At 36.6% G+C, this 23,362-nt stretch overlaps 1 protein-coding gene across 5 annotated transcripts; it reads right to left on the reverse strand.

Moving 5' to 3' along the window:
* Positions 1–1,758: 1,758 nt before the first annotated feature.
* Positions 1,759–23,347, reverse strand: PolG2 (DNA polymerase subunit gamma-2, mitochondrial). Of its 5 annotated transcripts, none has more exons than XM_069836240.1 (6): positions 23,218–23,347; positions 10,152–10,387; positions 7,219–7,392; positions 4,948–5,134; positions 3,387–3,610; positions 1,759–2,069 (listed from the first exon to the last, which is right to left on the reverse strand). In XM_069836240.1, exons 2-6 carry the CDS (start codon positions 10,164–10,166, stop codon positions 2,010–2,012), a joined length of 660 nt encoding a protein of 219 aa, XP_069692341.1. In that variant the 5' UTR covers positions 10,167–10,387; positions 23,218–23,347; the 3' UTR covers positions 1,759–2,009. The 5 variants fall into 5 exon arrangements, with proteins under 5 accessions (XP_069692341.1, XP_069692340.1, XP_069692337.1 ...); XM_069836239.1 differs by lacking the exon at positions 23,218–23,347 and adding an exon at positions 22,079–22,217; XM_069836236.1 differs by lacking the exon at positions 23,218–23,347 and adding an exon at positions 16,491–16,831.
* Between the last annotated feature and the right edge of the window lie 15 nt (positions 23,348–23,362).

A 23,362-nucleotide genomic window follows, 5' to 3' on the forward strand; every position in this document is an offset into this window, starting at 1 on the left:
TGTGAATAGTGAGGGAAAGATATCTATGAGGGTTAATTCTTTTACAAGAAATCTTTCATTTCCTTTCAAATAAAGATTGACTTTAGGGAATTCTTGTCTCAAATATGTGTGATCACAAAAGCATTCAAATTTAAATAATTTATTTAAAATACAATAGCACAGACTAATTTCAATGTATGTGTTAAATCCTAGATCATATATATAACAGATAGTTCATCCCTGTGTTAAAATCAGTAACACTTTGAAGAGAACAACCGCCAGGATTACCACCTGTCGCCATAAACAAACACGAGATGGCAGTACAGTTGCTAATGCAATTCATATGGGAATTGTAACATGATTCCTTATGTAAAATATAGATGGCAGTACAGTAAACCTGACAAAAGTTGTTACTGTCAAAGCCTATAAAGCCAAGCAATCTGGGTATATATCGTCATGTGAATGCAGGAACTAGGTAACTCGAAATTTTGAGTTTTTTAGTTATCTCTGTTCGTGCATAGCAAAAATTGCACAGAATGTAGTCCAAGAACTAGGTAACTGATCGAACGATACCAGCGACATCTATTTCCAATGTAACAAGTAGGTAAAAGAAAACGAGACATATTCCTTAGTGCAATAAATAAGTTGTTGTTGTTTTCTAATGCCAGGCGTTTGACAATAAAGTCATTTGACCTCTTGCACTCCAATATTTTTCAAAGATATTATCATGGTCAGCCACTGAAGCACAGATTTTGAGGTGTTCCGAATCCATTTCTTGGTTTGAGTTGCACAATGGGCAGTTAGGGGACTGATATATTCCAATTCTATGCAGGTGTTTGGCCAAACAGTCATGGCCTGTTGCCAATCTAAATGCAGCTACAGACGATTTTCGTGGTAAATCGGGAATTAACTGTGGATTTTGATGCAGGGAGTTCCATTTTTTCCCTTGGGATTGAGTTATCAAATTTTGTTTGTTGAAGTCTAAGTATGTAGATTTAATAAATCTCTTCACAGAGTAATAACGTAGATTTAGTAACAGGTCTGTAAGTAGCAGTGCTGCCCTTCTTTGCTAAAGCATCCGCATTCTCATTTCCCAGGATTCCACAATGGAATGGTATCCATTGGAATACAAGCAATAAATAAGTAAATAGGTAATATCTCAAAAAGGAAAAACTGAATTACCTAGTTCTTGCATTCAGATGACGATATGATCTAGGGTTGAATACAGTTTATACAAAAATGTAAAATGTAATTTAGGTTTACCTGTAAGAAAAATCAGTGATACAGGTTTGAAATAAGACGATATTCGCATATTTGAAAGAGATAATATTCTGATAGAAACTGCGGTAAACCTCAAATTTATGGTACATAATTATGATCACCAGCAAACTGCTTTGGCGCTGTTATTTGTCTAGGGAAAAAACACCAAAGTGTTTACGAACGGGAATAAGTAGGTATGTAGGTACCGTGAAATCTAAGCTTACCAAAATTGCTGTATGTAATAAATGAAGGTAATAATTCATATTCATTTTCATTAGGAAATCGTGCTCATTTTAAATCTTACATCCAAAAAAATGAAGAAATAAAATGAATGCAAGTGAACCTTATACTAAAAGAAACTATTTTGCCTGTTTAGGTCGCAGTATTGGAACTGTCATAACACCCCCCCCACTTAAATTTTATTCAATTGAACTATTTTGCTGTTCATCTTCATTTATTATTAGTGATAATATTGTGGACAAATATTAATGAGGACAACCCTGAATTAAATGAGACAAATAGGAAAAGATAGTTTTATTTTGTTGTGTGCCTCTTCTAGATTATCACATCATATTAATGTTAATAACGCAGAGTCTTGTATCAACCATTAAATGTTGTATATAAAAACAAAACAGAAATGTATGGTACCAAAATAAACCTGTTTCTTGATTCTCGCTGAATTCATACATTATGTACTATGAATAAAATAAACAATTTTGTAATTCTACAAGTCGTGTTTTTATTATTATTGTTGCCTTTACCATGGTAATTCAATAATTCTTCAGCAGTTGCTCCATGTAGGACTTCAAGTCAGTTACATGTACTTGTTCCTGAAATGAAGAAAAACGTAACACTATTTACAGGAATAGTTGAGGACATCAATTTATTATATCATTCAATACGTAATGTGCCACTTTTTTTTTTTCTCGGCTGCCTTTCATTGGAGAAGAACAAAATTGTATACCCTAGACACTAAAATATAATAGACTATATGTTAAAGATAAAATGAAGTCCAATATCACGTTAATAAATAATTACTGATGTTCAACTGATGTTTCTATTTTACCCACTCCTTATAATCCAAAAAGATGGAGAAAGTAACAATGATTCAGGAACATACAGGCCAGACAGGCTTAAGGATCGGAAAAAGTCAAATTTTAGGTTTTTTTTTTTTAAGGGATAAACTAAAACTAGTTCAATATCGTCACATTTTATATAAAATATGAACATTTGAAAGTACTTTAATGGTGCCTAAACATGCCTATTTTGCCCATTAAGACCTATTTTTAATGTTTTTAAAGCCTAAAATTGCCTTTTTCTATTTGTTACGTAGCTATATATTTTTAAATTTTCGTGTAGCAGTGATAGAAAAAGTTTTGAATGTCATGGGGTGGGTATGGTTTAAATATCCTGTAATAGTTTGATTGTAGCAATGAAGAAATTCCTGGAAGGTGTCTGGTTTTGTTCAGCACTTGAGCAAACAGTAGGAATCTGATGAATCAGAAGGATGTAGTTCTCCCTAAAGAAGTCAGCATGGCAAATATTGCTAGATTTAAATATCCATCCATTGCTTTGGTATCATTGGCAAGAATTTTTTTCGCTTATAAAATGGTTCTGTCTACGAAATGGCAAAGTTTCACAATAGAAAATTAGAAAAAAAACGTTGCTATGTATTGCAATGCCAATTATGAATAATGTGTTAATTGTAAATTCACTGGTAAATTAATTAATTTAATTGTAATATGGTCACTTATGTATTAGCAGCCTTAGAGCAATGAGGCCGATGAATTCATGAAAAATTACGTACCAGTATTCATAATTTAAGACTTAACAAAAATAAAGTTTCCAATCACAATATTTTTTTTTCTGTTTTTTGGTCACTGTACATATACTGTGATGCTTAATAATCACTGATTAATTAAATTTTTATAGTTACTGTAGTTTGTGTGGATAGAAATTACATTTTAGCTGCATAAAATAGTATTTTTAGCTGCTTGAAATTCTGTTTTTAGCTGTCTATTTTGATAAACTCAGGACCTATTTTAGGTGCCTAAAAATCCGAGGTCTAGTTATGACAAAATAAAATTTAGTTATATTTTCACATTGCTTAGCAACCAACTCCCCTTCATGATAAAGCTGGTCCTTACTTTCAATGTAGTGTCTCGACTTCGCAAGCCAATGATGCCATTCTTCAGAGTTGCATCATTAAGAACTATGGTATAAGGGATGCCCAACTCATCATTGCGAGCAAACTGCGCTTCCAGAGACTTCTTGGCCACATCTGGCAGCAACAAGGTAGAAACTCCAGCAATTCTGAGCTGCTTCGTCAGATACAGAGACAACTGACTCAGCTCCTCCCCTGTTGACGCACCTACGCAGACAGTGGCAAATAAGACTCGCACTGTAATGCAAAATTTAGCTTTCCCCGGAATTCCAAAGAATACTAGTGGCTTGTGCAGCAAATGCTGCTGAAAACTAAGTTCGTTAGACGTTCAAATAAATATTTTTCAGATTTATTTTCAATGAAGAATACTTGTCTTTTTGATAGTTATTTGCTTCCATAATAATGAAACATACTCCCTCTGAAGGGATTTTTTAGGCCAAATACTTTTTCTTGAACCTATCCAACTTCAGTTTTTGAGTTTCAACGCGAAAACGCAAGTATCAATGTCAGGACGATAGCAGTAGCTATTTCAGGTCATTGTGGATTGTAGGCAAAAGTTTAAAAAAAATGTCAGGTTTGCTAAGCTTTCGAACAATAGCATTTTCGTATAGCTGCTGCATGTAGAACTTGAAATGTAGAGCATAAAATCATTTTATCCTACTAAGAGATCTTGCTGAAATGATCTGGAGATTACAAAATTTTCTAGGCCTCTTATTTTATCAGTAAGTAATATCTTTTGATCTTTTCTTAGGAACTGTAATTTTTGCGCTCTTTCGAGCCAATACTGAAGACAATGGCACATATCAATATCTACACTACACCGCCATTAAGTATATGGAAAAGACCCAACCCCACTGGGGAAATAAGTATAAAAATATTTAATTTTTAATAACAATATTATTATCTTACTTAAGTTTTGTAGTTATATATAGCAGCCATTCAGTAAATTATAAAAATGAAGATCTAAATTAAGATATTCTCTACATTTACTTACATACCTAACCTCAAAACGTTTCACTTTCATGTCATCAATATAGCATCAATATTATGTACAATTAATGAAAAATAGACGTATCATGATATTAACTATAATAATATTTAATTTCTAATGGTAACAATGTCAACAAACCACCTCAAGTTTCGTAGATTTGAATATCCAATACACAGCTGTACTCAGAAAATTATTATACACTGCAGAATCAGTTTTTAATAAATTGAATTGAGCTCTAAATATGTCGGCAATCCTGCAGGTCATGGCCTTCGTGTAATAGCCTATTGTTTATTGTAGTGTGTGTTTTGTTCTGAAATTCAATCAAGTCGGCCGTGATTCGATAAAATTAGTTCTCAAAACTGACAACAGATGGATTTTGGAAAATAGGAAAATTATGTAGGAAAATTGAAATTTAACTGAAAACTACTACTTTTCCGAAAAACTTTGGGTTCCAAGCTTCAAAATGAGGGGTCATTTATTAAAATCCGTTCAGCCCTTTTCCCGTAATTTCCATTACCAGTTCAAATTATATATATAGATTATGAAGACGTACTTGATGCAGATGCTGAAAAACTCGCTTTATATGGTGCCAACTTGCGATGAAATCTCATTACATTACGTGGTACTCCCAAGAACAGAGGTTCATCATAAGCATCACATAGATATGTAAGGACAGTACTCTCCAGAGTGACAGTACTTTCAATTACGTGAGGTATCACCTTTTTACGGCCATCCCTAACCTGTAACAGCACAATCACATGAGAAAAATAAGCTTAGATTACAAGAGAAAGGTCGTCCTCGATGTCTGTGGTTACACATGCTGGTCCCTGAATCCGAGATCCGCGAGTTTGAGCTAAAGTAGGGTAATCAGACGTTCCGTTTTTAATGGAATTGTCCCTTTTTTCAGCCTCTTGTCCCCTGTCCCAAGAAAAGTATGCTTGGGATGCCAAATGTTCTGTTTTTTTTTTTAAATTGCATCCCGTTGCGTTATTGTTAAAATATTCTTTTTAATGTTTCCATCAGATGTCACCAAAATGAATTCAATAAAGACCAAGTTAATCACAAAATGTCATTTCAAAAATGTGTCTTGCATGGACTTGCATAGTTTCTTGGAGCAAAGGCTAACCCTTATAGAGGAAATTCACTCATCAAAGAATTACGATGCTGATTATACAGTTGATCTTCGTGGAGAATGTTAAAATAGTTACAAGTTAATATTAAGCAAAAAATTTTGTTACGAAACAAAACCAATGGACGAACTTGCTTTCTTCGTATGAGAAGTGTCACCAAAAGTATATCTCCATCTCTGTCCATGTTCACTGGAAGACTGAAAAATTCTCTGCAAAGTGGGGTCCGCGGATTTCTGGAGTTACTCGAATCTCATTCTGGGGTTCTATGAATATTCCGAATAGGGACAAATTTTTCTTTCTTCAGAAGGATTTTTTTTATGTACCAGTAGCAATAATGTAGGAAGGAAAACTTGCAAAAATATACTTAATACAAGAATATTGTACAAAGAATGTATTGAAAGTAGAGCATAGTTTTGCTTTCTATTTTTTTAATATTGTGGCACCATGTTGAAAGACCTGGCGTGCGTCCGGCAGAAGGGAGGGCGTGCGGGAAGGCAAGCGTGAGGAGAGAAGAGAGAAAGCTGCGAGACGCTAGCAGCTGGTTCTGGAAAGCGACGCGAACCAATCGTATGGAAGCTACTCGATGCAGTACATTCTAGAACTATGATTTAGTAATAAATAGAAGGGGCAAGAGAGCCAGAGCCAGTTTAGTTTGTGAATCAGCAGCATCCAGGAGTCTTGGGTTCGTCGAGCCATGAGCTGAGTAACTGTGGCAGCATCCAGGCAGAAGCAACGCGTCTGGGAGTCTTGGGTTCGACACGTGAGTGAACTTGAGTAACGGTGGCAGCGTCCAGGTGGAAGCAACGCGTCCGGGAGTCTTGGGTTCGACACTTGAGTAACTGTGGCAGCGTCCAGGCAGAAGCAACACGTCCGAGAGTCGTGGGTTCGGCGTGCAATGAACTTTATCTGAAAGTCTTGAGTTCGAAGTTCAGTGGACTGTCCCTGGAAGTCTAGGGTTCGATATACTGTGAATGAGCTAGAAGAACTAGCCAAGGCAAACAACTGTGAACTGAGAACTGACAGTTTTGTTTTGTAAATAGTGCTTTGTGAACATTAGTTGAGATTAGGAGTACATTGTTGCTCTTCTCAATAATCCAAGTGAATTGTCATTGTCGTCTGTGGAGTGCAGTAACGAATACTGTGTTGCTGTGTGGAGTGGAATACCCATTGTTGACGGGAGTGTTTAAATTCATAAATAGAAAGCCATTATTGTTGTGAATAAAAGTAACATTATTGTTGAAATAAAAGTCACAATATCAATTCTGTTGTAACATATTAATGAAGGCCATCTAATTTTTTCAGGACAGTATTATAATTATTTTTTACGCTTTAATTCAAATATTTCGTTAATATTAATTCTATTTTGGAAATTATAACAAATATCTCCACTCATATTCACTTAATAGTCATAACAGATGTAAGTAAACCTGATACATGAAGCAGAAGAAAAGAGAATAGAAGCCTGTCTTTTATTTTTGCATATCCACCAATTTTTTATGTACTAAGTATATACGAGTAAATTTCTGAAGTTACAGGAAAAATACTTTCTGATTCCTTTCATATTAAAATGTCAATACCTACCGATATATCACATATAATAAACATGAATGATATCTCTTGAATTATTTATAAGAAATTTACTCCTATTGTTGTCAAAACAAGTTCACCTATCCGTGCTATATGAAACATATTACCTCAAACAATTCTTTTTCTGTAGTTTCAATATTCTCAAAGGGTTTAGATCCAATGTACTGAATTGTTTCCACAGTTTCTGAGCCCCATGGGAAGTCAGCTTTGATTTCCACAAGTTGGCCGTCCTGTCCATTGTGTATATCTGTCAGTGAAAATCTCCCAGGAAAGGCTGAAAACTGAAACTAGTGTTAACAAACAGAATTGCTCCATATATCTTGTATATACCATGTATATATCATAACTCTAAAGTTGCATTTTATTAGAGCTGACGTCAACTGGGAAGGAAGTTGCCTGCTATACTCAGCGCATTTCGAACTGGCAGATCAAGTTCAAACAATGGACTCTATTTGCCACGTGTGCTTACCCCCATTCCTGGACCATTCTCCTCAACTAAAGTCAGCTGGCACAGCCAGGATTACCAGTGCTTCAGTTCACAGTTCAGTTCAATGATTCGTGCGTGGTTTGTATGCGACTTTGATTCACCAGTTCGAAATGCACAGAGTATAGCATTTGTGTCGAGAAAGACAGATAGAGAAAGCATAATGAGCATAATTTGTGTCGTGGCCATTTAGTGTCGCCGGTAAATAAGCAGTGTTCCCTCTGCTTGTAGGTTAGGGAAGGTTTCCAAAAGCTAAGGAAATGCTAATCTTAAGAGAAAAGCGAAGATCGGTGGAGTTCTTCAGTGTGGATAAACACGACACTTTGAGAGAGAATCCTATATAAATTATAAATTTTCGTTGAAGGCAGTCGGGCTTAGAGTTTTACATTACCATCCTGACCATCATGGTCTAGTGGTCAGAGCTTCTGGCTATAGTTCATGAGGTCCCGGGTTCGAGCACAGGAATTTTTCCTTAAAGGGGATTGTTCCTGTGTTCGTCCATGGTCTGGAATTTAGGTTAAGTTTAGATTTAAGACCTCTCCTGGCACCACATTATCATAATCATCCTATCACATCATCGGGGTAATGTAACTCCGCCTTCCAGGTGCCCCAACCTCAGAAGTGGGTTACAACTAAGCCACGGCCAGGAGAGAAGACCAGAAATGTCGAAAAGACAACCTGGTGGCATTGGATAAAAAAAAATATCTTGTATGTCCAGAGTGTATCATCTTGCCTTTTACACCTACACAACTTATTACATTTTAATTAATTGATTAACTAGCAGACTTACTCGTGTTAATTATGTAAGATTTGTGCGGCTTACAGCTGTTTCAGTGCTTCACGCACCATCCTCAGAGCCTACTAGATCTTGGCGTCATCTCGAACTTCTCTGCCTGTTATGTGGGTGTGTTTGATTGTTGAAAGGTGTTGAAGAGTGGAGTCAAATAGTGTGTGTGTACTGAAATTGATCTCAACACACAGATCAATTTCAGTACACACACACTATTTGACTCCACTCTTCAACACCTTTCAACAATCAAACACACCCACATAACAGGCAGAGAAGTTCGAGATGACGCCGAGATCTAGTAGGCTCTGAGGATGGTGGTGAAGTGAAACAGCTGTAAGCCGCACAAATCTTACATAATTAACACGAGTAAGTCCACTAGTTAATCAATTAGTTATATTCAAGTGTTAAAAGTAGTGTACGCAAGATTCAAAATGTATTATATTATCATCTACAATTCATAATCCTGTACATGCCTTTATCTTTTATCATTTTACGTGATAATATAGCTTCTGTTTTATAGTTTGAAAGCATATTTTATTAATTCGTATGTCATTATCTGAACATTTAAATTTACAGCTGTATTAGGAATTCCTAATTGAGATTCATCTCAAATTGAACTGCTCTGTTTATGTTTCATGTACCTGGACGAACTGAATGAAGAGGAATCAATAAACCAACATGTTGATGCTTTATGTTAAATTACAAAATTACGTATCGTAATATTATTGTAGAATACAAACTGTGGAATGTTTCATATTCATACTGTAACAATGTATTACAATTTTCTTATTCATGTACTGGTACTGACAATACAATGAACATAATATAATTCCTGAGGCTAATAAACTAAAAATAAAACTAAACCTATTCGTACATTATAAGCAGTTCTAATATAATAATTTTTCTATTAAAGAAAATCGATATTTTAAAGTTACACAAACGCTGAAAAATGCTTGGAGCTTATAATCAGATTCTAATGACATTCCTTTCTTTCAAATAAGAAACAGCATTGTTATTTTATTTTTGTTAAGATTATTTATATGCGTTTTAACATCTATAGTCAAATTGCATCTTTGGGATACCAGTAGGCCGTGAACTATTGTTGTGACTCTGTTCCTATTACCATGTGTTATAGATGACTTGTGTTCATGTAACTGATTTAGATCATGTTTATGATAATAATAATCATCTATGGTGCTACAGTCCGTGAAGGGCCTAGACCGACCAGCCGGCTGCTGGCCTCACGCCCACATGCCGAAGCAGAGTTGGATGATCATCCAACCAGAATGGAGGTACTGTGTGGTTAGCACGATGATACCCCCAGCCGTTATAGCTGTCATTCGCAACCGGATTTCGTAGCTCCCCAAGTGCATCAAGATGCTGGGTGGGCACCGGTCCCATACACTGGCCAAAATTTCAGGGTTTGAAGCTGGGACTTCCAGAATGCAATTCTCAAACATTAGTATCTGAGCCAACGTGCTTGTTAGCACTGTTATTATACGAATTCGCAAATAAAAAGTGCGCTTTTAGGTATTATGGAAAGAAGTATAAAAAAGAAATGAACAATTCACTTTATTGCATCTCGAAAATTTCACGGAATCCTAATTTTACCAGGAATACTAAACATGAATTTTCGTGAAAATCTCGAAATGTATTTTTTGCAGCAATATAATACTTTCTATTTGCATCTTATATGAGAAAGTGAAAAAAAAAAAAAAAAAAAAAAAACGAAGAAGGCGCAAACAAGAAATCGATTTTTCTAATACCTTTCTCCACCACATTTTTCGTTGTCGCTGCCACTGATAAAAACGTTGTATAGCACTACCAGGACGAGCAAATATACATGCCCAGAGCGTGGTGTGCTTGCTAGGTTGGAAGTACCTAGCCTCTTCCTGAGATGATATACTATCCACATCTCTGTTATTCAGTCTTGTCTCAGCTATTCCGAATGGCAATTGAGAGCTACTGAGCTTCTTCACATAATCAAACGGCTCACTCAAGTCTAAAACAAAATTAGTTCAAAAAGTATTTTAAAAACTGAACATAATTCCCTAAATTAACTAAATTACACACTAAAACTCAATAAAGATCTTTTCGATGAACAGTAATGTCATCTCGAATTGGCTTTTTTAGATAGGGGAGAGATGGGTAGTATCGGACATCGGGTAATATCGGATAGTGTTTCTTTCATCTACCACCAGATCGTAATACCTGAATGACATGGTTACGTTTCTGTATGCGACATCACAGAAACGTAACCATGTCATTCAGGTACTATCATCTGGTGGTAGATGAAAGAAACTCACTGTCCGATATTACCCGATGTCTGATACTACCCTACTCTCCCCTAAAAATGTTGTCACAATTTTCGTGCACACACACACAGCAGACTACAATTATTTTATAAAAATTAACAAAAGCAAAGATAATTAAATAACGCATTAAGCCAATAAACTAAAGCAATACAGAGGCGTCATTTAGGGGACAGCGGGAAAATGTATGCTCCCCCCCCCCTCAGTTTAAAATCGACAAAAATATATAGACTTATTAATTAAATGATACTATTAAAGAAAAAAAACTGAGAACTGTATATTCAATAACAAAATATTCCACTTTCATAAATGCTTCAGAAAAATAAAAGACGAGTTTAATGACTTTGTTCAAATGAAACTAAGGTGTTACTCTTTGCTACATTAGTGGCTGTTTGTTACCTATTGTAAATATAAGTACTTTTTTTTGGTTAGTATCTGAAATTAAAATTTCTTTATCAATAAAATTGTGTCTGTTCATTTGTTCGCACCAAAGTTATATTAAAAAATCAAACTCAAAACATAAGAAATTATTTAGGGTAAAATTAAAGAAGTGACTAATTTCTCATGTCTTCTATTCTGTAGGTGAATTTATGACATTCAACAACACTGCATGAATAGTATTTCTGTCTTGTATTAAGTATAGATATTAACCCCTTGTGTTGTATTAGTATATGAAGAGTCCACTGCAAGAATGATGGATGTCATTTGGAATACATTTTGCAGGAGAAGCAATTGAAAGTTTGAAATGCTTAGCGCTCAAAGCTTAATTGTGATTTTCCGATCATTACTGGACAATGACTATCAGTGTTAATGCCATATAACTCTCTACACAGGGTGTTTCAAAAATACGGGGCATAATTTCAGGTATGTATTTCCCACATGTAGACAATCAAAATAGTTCATTACAACATGTGTCCGGAAATGCTTCATTTCCGAGTTATGGCCTTCACAACATTGAAATTCACCGGAACGTTTTTCTTTCCGCAGGTCGTTGCCGTCAAAGGAGACATTAAGAGGGCACTCTGACAGTTCATTCCGAGGCGAAGGTTACATTCAGTGTTGTGTAGGCGTTAGACTATGCGACATGTATTCAAATCAAGAGCTGGCAGAGATACACTTCATGTACAGTAAGGCGGACGGCAATGCTGCGCTGGCTCGTCGTTTGTACCAGGAGAGGTACCGACAGCGACAATGTCCAGATTACTTGTGGGGCCATTTAAAATCATTGGTTTATTCGTCTCCGGTGTCTGATTTGGAATCCCTTCGGAATCGAATTGTGGCATGTTCTGAGGACATACGCAATACTCCTGGAGTTTGGGATCGTGTTCGCAGGTCAATGAGACATCGATGTGAGGTCTGTATTCAAGCAGGAGGTGGACATTTTGAACATCTTCTGTAATGACAACGACCTGCAGAAAGAAAAACGTTCCGGTGAATTTCAATGTTGTGAAGGCCATAACTCGGAAATGAAGCAGTTCCGGACACATGTTGTAATGAACTATTTTGATTGTCTACATGTGGGAAATACATACCTGAAATTATGCCCCGTATTTTTTAAACACCCTGTATATGTCTTAAGCTATGCATTGACAGTCTTGGTTCATTTTCGACAAGAAAGTGACATCCATCATTCTTACAGTGGACTCTTCATATTTTAAAACTCTTCTGTGTATATATGTACCGAAGTACATATGATATTTTCGTGCAGATATTCTGCGTCATCATATGATGAAAGATGAGTGGAATGGAGAAAAATTCTCTCTCGTACAGGGATTTGAACCTGGGTTTTCAGCTTTACGTGCTGATGCTCTATCCACTAAGCCACACCGGATTCCCATCCCGATGTCGGATTGAATCCTCTCAGTTTAAGTTTCACCTCTTGGGTTCCCTCTAGTGGCTTACCCTCATGCACTGCGTCATAGATGTATGACAGTGGCACAATGCATGAGGGCAGACCACTAGAGGGAACCCAAGAGGTGGAACTTAAACTGAGGAGATTCGATCCGACATCGGGATGGGAATCCAATGTGGCTTAGTGGATAGAGCGTCAGCACGTAGAGCTGAAAACCCGGGTTCAAATTCCAATGCCGGAGATAATTTTTCTCCGTTCCACTCATCTTTCATCTTCTGTATATGGTTTAACTAGACTGTGATTATAATGAAGACTTTGTAGTACTATTAACATTCTTGACGTGTTCCATATTCTAGCTGTGAAGTGATGTATGAATACAATGGAATGTAAATAAATACAATACAATACAACAGCAAGTAAAGGGTGCGTCAGAAAGAACGGATGGATTCCAAACTATCGATACGCAGCAAGGGAAGGGATATAGTGAGGGGGACCACGACTGTTGGGTCAGCCAGAGAATGCAGTTTTAGTTGAGAACATGGTGCTGGTCTGACGTACAACGTGCTTTCATCGTAGAGATACTTTTGAAAAATGAAGAGTCTGTGATCGCCACTCAGGACTCATTTCGACATCGGACGTCACGCTAGGATTCCAACTCGGAATACAATTTTGCGGTGGGTGGCTTCATTTCATATCACAGGTTCAACATTAAAGAAAAAATCACCTGAATGAACATGGAGCGCGTGTACACCTGCAAATGTGCAGACAGACATTAGGTTTTCCAGCCACCTCAAAGATCAGCCCGCAAACATGCTATTGCACTGAGATTGTCCGAGGCTACGGTAAGATCTCACGCCCTGCGACTTCTTTCTTTGGGACCATTTGAAGGCATAAGTTTGTAAACATCGATCACATATACTGGGTGAACTGAAGACGGCGATTCGTGAAGAAATCGTGGCAATTGCACCAGCTATGACTGTGAAAGTGATGGCGAACTTCAGAAAAAGCCTCGATGCCTGTATTGAAAGCCAAGGACATCATATGGATTATGTTGTTTTCCATAAATAAACTGCATGTATTGGTGAATATGTTGATTAAATAAATTATTGATTTGACGAATCCTTACAATTTTCTTGCCATGTGAAATCCATCCGTTCTTTCTGACGCACCCTGTATATGTAGCTAAATTACGTGTGGTGTAAATAGGCTAAGAAGGTGAAACTAGGTCTGTGTGTGGAAACCGGAAATGTACTCTGAAGTTGGGTAAACTTGAACATAAAACCAAACAAAATAAATTCATCTTGTAGTGTAGGCTTTCACGGCCGGAGTCTATAGATCTAGATTCATTTTCCGGGCTGAGAGGCCGTGGTCTATTGGTTGGTTTTATACCAGACGTTTCGTCTGCAACTGCGGCAGACATCTTCAGGTACGCTGAGAAGAGTTTTGCGACCTCGAATACCACTCCACTGAAGATGTCTGCCGCAGTTGCAGACGAAACGTCTGGTATAAAACCAACCAATAGACCATGGCCTCTCAGCCCGGAAAATGAATCTAGATCTATAAAAATAAATTCAGTTCAAAAAATGTTTAGTGCAGCTGATATCATGTTTTTTTTTTTCTTAACGAACACGTTTACTCCAGTTTATGATATGGAAAGTAGTTAATTTCAGAGCAAATAAAGAGGAAGTACGCCATGCAATATACTCTATAAAGTTTCACCTAAAAAATCTTGTTCTATCCCCAAAGCAAAACTTGAAATGATGCTCTTGGAATGGAATGGAATTTACAGGAGGAAGGGGGAGGGGGGGGGGAAGGGCAGTGTGGACCTGTTACTATCTGTTGCACCAACCCTCAAGCTAGACACATTCCCAAACCCACACAAGCTGACTACACTAAGGTTCACTGCGTATCCAGGTTTCGAGCTCTAGTCCCTAGGCTAGCCCACTCCATCCGTTGCTAGCAGGCGATCGGGGAATGCTATGGAATGATGACGAAACAGAGAAATGGTGATCGAATTATGTAGACTCCTAATATGGGGAAAAACGGGGGGGGGGGGGGAGAACCTCGAGAAAAACCTCAACTGCAACCTTGTTCCTATTGATTTTTCAATGAAAAATTCCAGACCTAACTGAGACTCGAACCCGGGCTGCTTATGTGACAGGTTGGAGATCTGACCACTCAGCCACCACAGGGGTCCTAAATGACGTTCTTGAAGTTTTTTTTATTTTAGTTGGTTATTTAACAACCCTGTATCAACTACTAGGTTATTTAGCGTCGATGAGATTGGTGATAGCGAGATGATATTTGGCGAGATGGGGCCGAGAATTCGCCATTGCTTACCTTGCATTCACATTACGGTTGGGGAAAACCTCGGGAAAAACCCAACCAGGTAATCAACCCAAGCGGGGATCGAACCTGCGCCCGAACATTCTTGAAGTAATATCACTATATATATATATATATATATATATATATATATATATATATATATATATATATATATATATATATATATATATAGACAAAATTAAAACAATTACCACTTTTGGTAGGCTACTCTTCCCATGCACAAAATAGTACATTATGCAACGAGCCTATAATGGTGGTAATTAAGACGCGAGTATGTTTATGAAACGAGCGCAAGTTTCATAATTTTCATACGAGTGTCTTAATTACCATTATAGGCAAGTTTCATAGGACTTTTTATGCTCGACCATATTTCTAACTTGAAATTATTCATAAGTATTCATGTTATTCTTATCTGACTGGGGAGCTGAACTGATCTTGTGCAATACCTCGTAAATTGTGAGATGTGCGCAGACGCGAAAGTATTGATTTTTTCCGAGAAACAAATGTCGACATTGATCTTGATATAATCTAGAGAGTAAAATAAACATTAATCTTGATATAACCTTGAAATTGAATTAGACATTGAAAAACGAGATGACAAATTGAATTTATTTGAATATTATTTACAATTAACGCTAATTACTATAGTAACAGAACTAATTGTCTTTCGATTGCATATCCGAGAATAATCGATACTTGCGTTTTCGTATTGCTACAATGGTATTTTCTGATTGGTGGAACACCTGAACTTTAATGAATAGATGTAATTTAATGAGGTCCATTAAAGGGCTGCTACCAGGTGTATAATTACTACATTTCGGCATGGTCGAGCATAAAATAATATAAAAGTTTGGTTTCAAAACAATATCACCACATGTTACTCGAACAAAGAAACAAATTTTTCTGTGGTCAACATATAGTGGTAAGTGGCAACGCAGGCCAAAAATAACAGATTCTTTTCTTAATTCTGGATAACGAACATTATATCATGAAGAGATTCATATGAGGTTCGTTCCAACAACAGTCAGGAACCGTCTGTAACTATCATGAGCATGTGCAGTACAGAAAAACCATTCCAACACATTCCAAACCAGTCCTGAACCAGAAACATGTACTGCAGTCAGGCATTCCAACAAATTTTTGACACGGGTTCAGAACGGTCAGAAGTAGTCAGCATATTGAGTACGCGAGACGCGCATACGCATAAGCTCACCAACATCTCCTGGATTCTGAAGAAAGACATGATCGATTGTTCACATCAATGAGGTTAAGATCAAAAGTGACAGTGCAGACAAATAATAAAACTAGAGATTTAATGATAATAATTAAGCATCCCATTCTTAGCAAAGATGATCACAGTTATAGCATCTCTGGATTTAGTACATAACGATCAGCGAAAGGGTTCCAACAGCGTCCAGTCCAGTTTCAATCCCATAGCAGATGCTCAACCAGCACATGAGCATAAAATGGTACAGGAACCGTATATGAACTGATCCATGAACCGCTTGCTGGAACGAACCTATGATCAACAATAACTTCTTTAACAACAATTTATTATCACTCAATGATGCCAACTTTTCAATTACTCTTACCTTTGATAATATTTCCACTTTTAGCTTCATTAGAATGGTATGGAAAGATGTTTTCATCTGTATTCATAACCATGCTGAGTAGCCATTCTTGATGAATATTATTCTTCAAGAGCTCTCCAGCAAATCCGAATTTATAATAATCAACCAAAAGTGTAGAATCCTTATTGGAGAGTACAGGACGTACAAAACTTTGTCTTTCACATAATTGTAACACTTTCTGAATTAAATTTGTCATAATGAAAGTGAATTCCAATATAAAATATCCACACACAAAAAAAATTCAAATAAAAACACATTTGAAGATAATTTTAAAACTACATTTTCACTTAACATAAATTATTTTTGCCTATTACTTTCTTCTTCCCCTTCTAGTAAAGACTGTCTCGGAATAAGTGGAATATTTCCTTGTGGAGCTACGAAATAATCCTCATCTGTGACAGTAGCATTTGCCATTACTTCTTTGCGACAATTACCATCTGTAACTTCGTCATTCCGAAGATAAAGCGTTCTGTAATTATAGAAACATATACGATATGTAATAATCAAACCTCATACACAATAGACAACGATTTTAAAGTACATGCACACACAGAGTGTTCATTAAGTATGGAATATTGATTATAACTTCTTAAATTTTAATTTCACAAAAAAAAGTCTTTATACAAAAGCTGTTGGAGATAAACCATACTATATGATATCAGCATTCGAAGAAAGTTAGTTATTCAGGTATACAAGGTGTGACAGTGAACTTTATTTTTTTTAATTGCACTTTTACTTACTTACTGGCTTTTAAGGAACCCGTAAGTTCATTGCCGTCCTCACATAAGCCCGCCATTGGTCCCTATCCTGAGCAAGATCAATCCAGTCTCTACCATCATATCCTACCTCCCTCAAATCCATTTTAATATTATCTTCCCCTCTACGTCTCGGCCTCCCTAAAGGTCTTTTTCCCTCCGGTCTCCCAACTAACATTCTATATGCATTTCTGGATTCGCCCATATGTGCTACATGCCCTGCCCATCTCAAACGTCTGGATTTTATGTTCCTAATTATTTCAGGTGAAGAATACAATGCGTGCAGTTGTGTTGTGTAACTTTCTCCATTTACCTGTAACTTCATCCCTCTTAGCCCCAAATATTTTCCTAAGAACCTTATTCTCAAACACCCTTAATCTCTGTTCCTCTCTCAAAGTGAGAGTCCAAGTTTCACAACCATACAGAACAATCGGTAATATAACTGTTTTATAAATTCTAACTTTCAGATTTTTTGACAGAAGACTAGATGACAAAAGCTTCTCAACCGAATAATAACAGGCATTTCCCATATTTAGTCTGCGTTTAATTTCCTCCCGAGTGTCATTTATATTTGTTACTGTTGCTCCAAGATATTTAAATTTTTCCACCTCTTCGAAGGAGAAATCTCCAATTTTTATAGTTCCATTTCGTACAATATTCTCGTCACGAGACATAATCATATACTTAGTCTTTTCGGGATTTACTTCCAACCCTATTGCTTTACTTGCTTCAACTAGAATTCCCGTGTTTTCCCTAATCGTTTGTGGATTTTCTCCTAACATATTCACGTCATGCGCATAGACAAGAAGCTGATGTAACCCGTTCAATTCCAAACCCTCTGTGTTATCTGTGCACTCTACTTTAAGATTTACATATTCCGAATCTCTATTAAATGTTCCATTTATAGTGTTCTGCCCAAGGGCAGATCTTTCACTGTAAACCCAATATTTTCCAGTCTATTTTCTGCCTTCCTCTTTGTCTCCGCATATGATCTATATATTTTAATGTCGTCTATCATCTGATAATATCTTCTTCTGCCCCAAACTCTTCTCCCATTCTAGATCAACTTGAAAGCAGTTATGTTTTTAAAGGTACATCTTCAGATATGCCTTACAATTTGATTCAGTCCATCACTTATGCTTTAAGGAAAAAGATATTGTTCTCGAAATGATTTAGATATTTTTACATTGATCCATACTTTTTTGTTATGTTACACCACTGCTACTTAGAAAAGTAACAACGAAAAAATATATTTCTTTACGTAACTAACGGGATTTCTAAGGCAAATATTCTGTGAGACAAGTAACCACAAGTACAAGAGTAATGGCACTCTATTTTAAGAGTTACATATTCCGAATCTCTATTAAACATTCCATTCATAGTGTTCTGCCCAAGGGCAGGTCTTTCACTGCAAACCCAACATTCTCCAGTCTATTTTCTGCCTTCCTCTTTGTCTCCGCATATGATCTATATATTTTAATGTCGTCTATCATCTGATAATATCTTCTTCTGCCCCAAACTCTTCTCCCATTCTAGATCAACTTGAAAGCAGTTATGTTTTTGAAGGTACATCTTCAGATATGCTTTACAATTTGATTCAGTCCATCACTTATGCTTTAAGAAAAAAGATATTATTGTTCTCGAAATGATTTAGATATTTTTACATTGATTCATAATTTTTTGTTATGTTACACCACTGCTTCTTAGAAAAGTAACAACGAAAAAATATATTTCTTTATGTAACTAATGGGATCTCTAAAGCAAATATTCTGTGAGGCAAGTAACCATGGGGATCCCTAAATTTGGCACTTACATGTAAGTATTCAACAACAACTTAAAATCAAGGACTTAAGTTTCTATATGAGTTTATCTGATGAACAGCAGGACCAAGTCAGGAATCTGCTGAGCCAAGTGGAGTAGTCAACCGAGCAGGAAAGCAGCAACATATGGTCAAAGAGACGGCATGAGCCAGTGGGGAACGGAAGCCACGAAGCAAGAATAAGCGAGCTTTACGGGAGATCAAGGGAAGGTGCAAATAATTTTCAGAGTAGATGACAAGGAGGGGAGGAGAGATTGTGCTTTCGTCACCACAGGGCAGTCTTTTATCGCTGATGAGTAGAATTAAGGGCCAAAAAAGTTACAATCTAAAAAGTTGGTGCATGAGCGGCATAAAATAATAATGTCATAAAATGACACTTAAAATTAACATATTGTAATAATAGTAGTTAGGTGATGTAATGGTGGTAAATCGTGTTTAGTATGATGAAAGTGTGTTTAGAACAATTTGGATATAGAGGTTAGTTAGGAAGTTAAAGAATTGAAACGCATGAGGAGAAATTTAAAACAGTGGCTAGCTTGGTAAAAAAAAAAAGTAAATTTAGAAAATTATGTACGAAAGTTCTGCACTGCACTGAACAAGGAAGCACAACAAAATAAAAACTTCTCTCAACTTTACTGGGAAGTGAGAAGCAAAATGAGTTAAATGATCCCAAATTGCGGCCATTAGAGAACAACAAAAACAACAGATCTGAAAGATGATATTAACACAGTCTAGTATATACAGTCGCGAAGCTCAATATGTAGTAAATATGCAAACATTAGGTAGTTGCTCACCACTAGGATCGCTAATATCGCCTCATTACAGGCAATGCAAAATAGTGTCGTCACAGTCTATTGTTTCTAGCACCCTCAAAACTAAAGCTTCGTGACTGTATATAGTAGACTGTGATATTAGTAAGTACAGTTACTTTTTTTAGTGTATTATAAGTGTTGCTTTAGATTAAGGAATGAATGATCAAATTAAAGTGAACTGAAAACTCATGTCAAGATTTAGCAAGGTTATTAAAATGATGTGTATTAAGATAAAGTGGATCCCAGTGAGTAAAACCATGTGAAGATTGAGTGTTAAATAGGTATAACGAATTTTATTTTTTTTTTAATTAGGAAGGAGAGTTAGAAAAGTGTTAGTATAGTGATTTTAAGAAGAATAGACAGTTAAAATTTAAGAACGATATTTTGAAAGAGTATTAATGAACAATATAATATACTGTATAAAAATAGTAGATTGTCGCAATGAATTGAAACAATAAAATACAAAATGCTAAAGTAGGAAGAGTAAGATGGGACGTAGGAAGACCATAATTATAGATAAATTATGTTCGGAAGAATAGAATGCAGGAGTGGAGTTACAATCTTAGACTAGTAATAACAGATGGTGGATATTTAAGATCAGTAAGGAGAAAGAGACTATTTGGAGTTAAATTAATATCAGGATTAGTGGAGTTATTAGTTAAACAGACTGTCGGGATTTCATATTAATTGTAGGAAAATGTAACAGAAAGTTATGGTGGAACCAGTAGTATACAGAAATGTGGTGGTACATCATAACTATTATACGAGGGGGATCCAGGAAATAACGACCGTTCGCGCATACCCGCCACGCAGCTGACTCCCCTTCCTTGTTAGAAGGTTAACTGGCTTCCTTAACATGTGTTCTCATAATGTTGTGAGTACTGGTTGCAACAAGTCGCCATTGTGCATTTTGTGTTACTTCAAAATTAACGACGTGATTGATAATCCCGCCGACTGTGAGGTGAGTAGTGTGATTCGATTTCTGAATGCCCGACATTTGAAACCTGCAGAAATTTACCGGCAATTGAAAGATGTGTATGGTGATACTGTAATGAATGAAAGAAATGTGAGAAAATGGTGCGAAATGTTCAACAATGGGCGAACAAATGTCCACGATGAAACTCGACCCGGATGCCCATCACTCATCACAGAAGACCTGAAGACTAAAGTGAACGACAGAATCTTGCAAGACAGGCGCACATCACTCGACGAATTGCATATTGCCTTTCCTGACATTTCTCGTTCTTTGCTTGGTGAAATTGTGTCACAACATCTTGGCTACCACAAAATCTGTGCACGATGGGTTCCACGGCAACTGAGTGACCAACACAAAACTCAGAGAATGGCCTCAGCATTGACATTCTTGATGCGATATCACACAGATGGAGACGCCTTTCTTGATCAAATTGTGACTGGTGATGAGACCTGGGTGTCTCACAACACCCCAGAGACCAAGCGCCAATCACGTCAGTGGCATCATCCCTCATCACCCAAGAAACAGAGAAAATTCAAACAGACTCTCTCAACACAAAAAGTCATGGCTACTGTCTTTTGGGATTGCAAAGGTGTTCTTTTGCTGGATTTCATGCCAAAAGGCACTACGATCAATGCAAATCGTTATTGTGAGACTTTACGAAAATTACGGCGAGCCATCCAAAACAAGAGGCGAGGAATGCTTTCGACAGGAGTTGTGCTTCTTCACGACAACGCCCGCCCGCACACTGCTGCATCAACTCGAGAATTGCTGGATCAATTCGGTTGGGAAATCTTTGATCATCCGCCCTATAGTCCAGACCTTGCTCCTAGCGATTTTCACCTTTTCACTAAGCTGAAAGACTTTCTGGGTGGTACGCGTTTTGGAAGTGATGAAGAGTTGAAGAAGACAGTGAACACCTGGCTTAATGAACTGGCGGCAGAGGAGTATAACACGGGAATTCTAAAGCTAGTGAACAGATACGACAAATGTTTAAATGTAGGTGGTGATTATGTAGAGAAGTAAAGGAAGCTTCAGTTATGTAACAGACTTTGTTTTTTCAAATAAATATATTTTTTTTAATTATTACAACAAAACGGTCGTTATTTCCTGGATCCCCCTCGTATATGTTGATGACAATAAATATCATTATCACAAGAATTTGTTTTCCACAGAATATAAATACTGACCTATCTTCAAGAACTGATATCATGGGCTCTACTCCAGCAGTGTCAATAACACGAATTTGATCCGCAAATCTTATAGCTTCTTCCAAACGTTCTATTCCCTTTTTATTAGCAAAGTCAACCAGTGATAACCTTTCTAACAGTTCAATAGTTTGCTGATCTATCTTAGTTCGTGGTGGCAATTTGTCTTCATCCACTGGCTTCACAACTGGTTTCGGAGGAACTTTTGAATTCAATAACCTTCTACTCCCTTGTAGCAACCAAACTTTCAACAATGTATCCTTGTTCAATAGCCTGATCATGTCCGCCAAAATGAAGGTTTATCTAAAAAGGAAAGCATCAGATAAATTATTTTGTTTCTTGACTTGACATTGTAATATTATTGAAGGGCTCGAGGGGGGAAAAGGAGCTAACCCACACTTTTATGAAAACAGAGAAAAAATATATATATCACACTCCATATTAGTAGTTTTACAGTCTCCCATCGGTTACTATTTGTAGCAGTAAAAATAAATCCGCAGCTTTTTATTTCAACCACATTCTGGTGTTATATTTCTGAACAAAGAAGGAGTTAACCCACATTAAAATGGCAGATGGTAAAGACGAAATGTAGTGTTCTAATGATACAGGAAACGTATTGACAATAAAAGAAAAACTAAGGGGCAAAGTCAATTTGGAACCGAAAATAAATACTTCGATCTCCTTGCCTAAACATTCACACAATCTCATGTGGCATCCTGGAAACGCCATGTTTGTAACTGAATAACTCTTGAAATGCTTTCCCTCTAATTGTATGTTGCAGCATATCTAATAAATGACTTCATCCCATGGTTCTTGGAAGAACTGCCCCTGGACCTGGAATATGAGTAAATATATTTAGGCTGCATTCAATTCAACATTTTCCACTGATAATTTCCCTTCCTTTCGTAGCGCTCTAGTATTTTACCGTGGACCAAATCTGTGGTAAAATGGTTTAAGAACGCATTAGGCTATCGTGGATCAATACCCAAGAGGGCTAGCCCTCTTATCAATTTCCTAAAATAGGTTAGGTTAGCTACAAAATACATGGACCTTCGATATTTTCCCGCACGCAAATACTAAGTATTTCTGTAATTTAATCAGATATCAACTTATTGACTTACTTCAGAACTGAATATAAAGTCACTGATTTCATTCCCAACTATTTTAATCCGTTACCACGTGTTCTATTTGAATTAGGCCTACTACAAAGTTTCAATAAACATAACCTCTATGTTTACGATTCAACTTCAGCTATTGTTTATGTTT

Source organism: Periplaneta americana, chromosome 9 (genome assembly GCF_040183065.1).
Source record: "Periplaneta americana isolate PAMFEO1 chromosome 9, P.americana_PAMFEO1_priV1, whole genome shotgun sequence".
NCBI lineage: Eukaryota > Metazoa > Arthropoda > Insecta > Blattodea > Blattidae > Periplaneta > Periplaneta americana.

Coding starts and splice junctions, on each gene's coding strand:
- PolG2 (XM_069836236.1), bottom strand. CDS start 16,725: ATGACAAATTTAATTCAGAAAGTGTTACAATTATGTGAAAGACAAAGT. Junction 10,388..16,490: donor AAGTGGAAATATTATCAAAG/GTAAGAGTAATT, acceptor ATTTTGTTTTAG/ACTTGAGTGAGCCGTTTGAT. Junction 5,135..7,218: donor CAGAAAAAGAATTGTTTGAG/GTAATATGTTTC, acceptor GTGCTGTTACAG/GTTAGGGATGGCCGTAAAAA.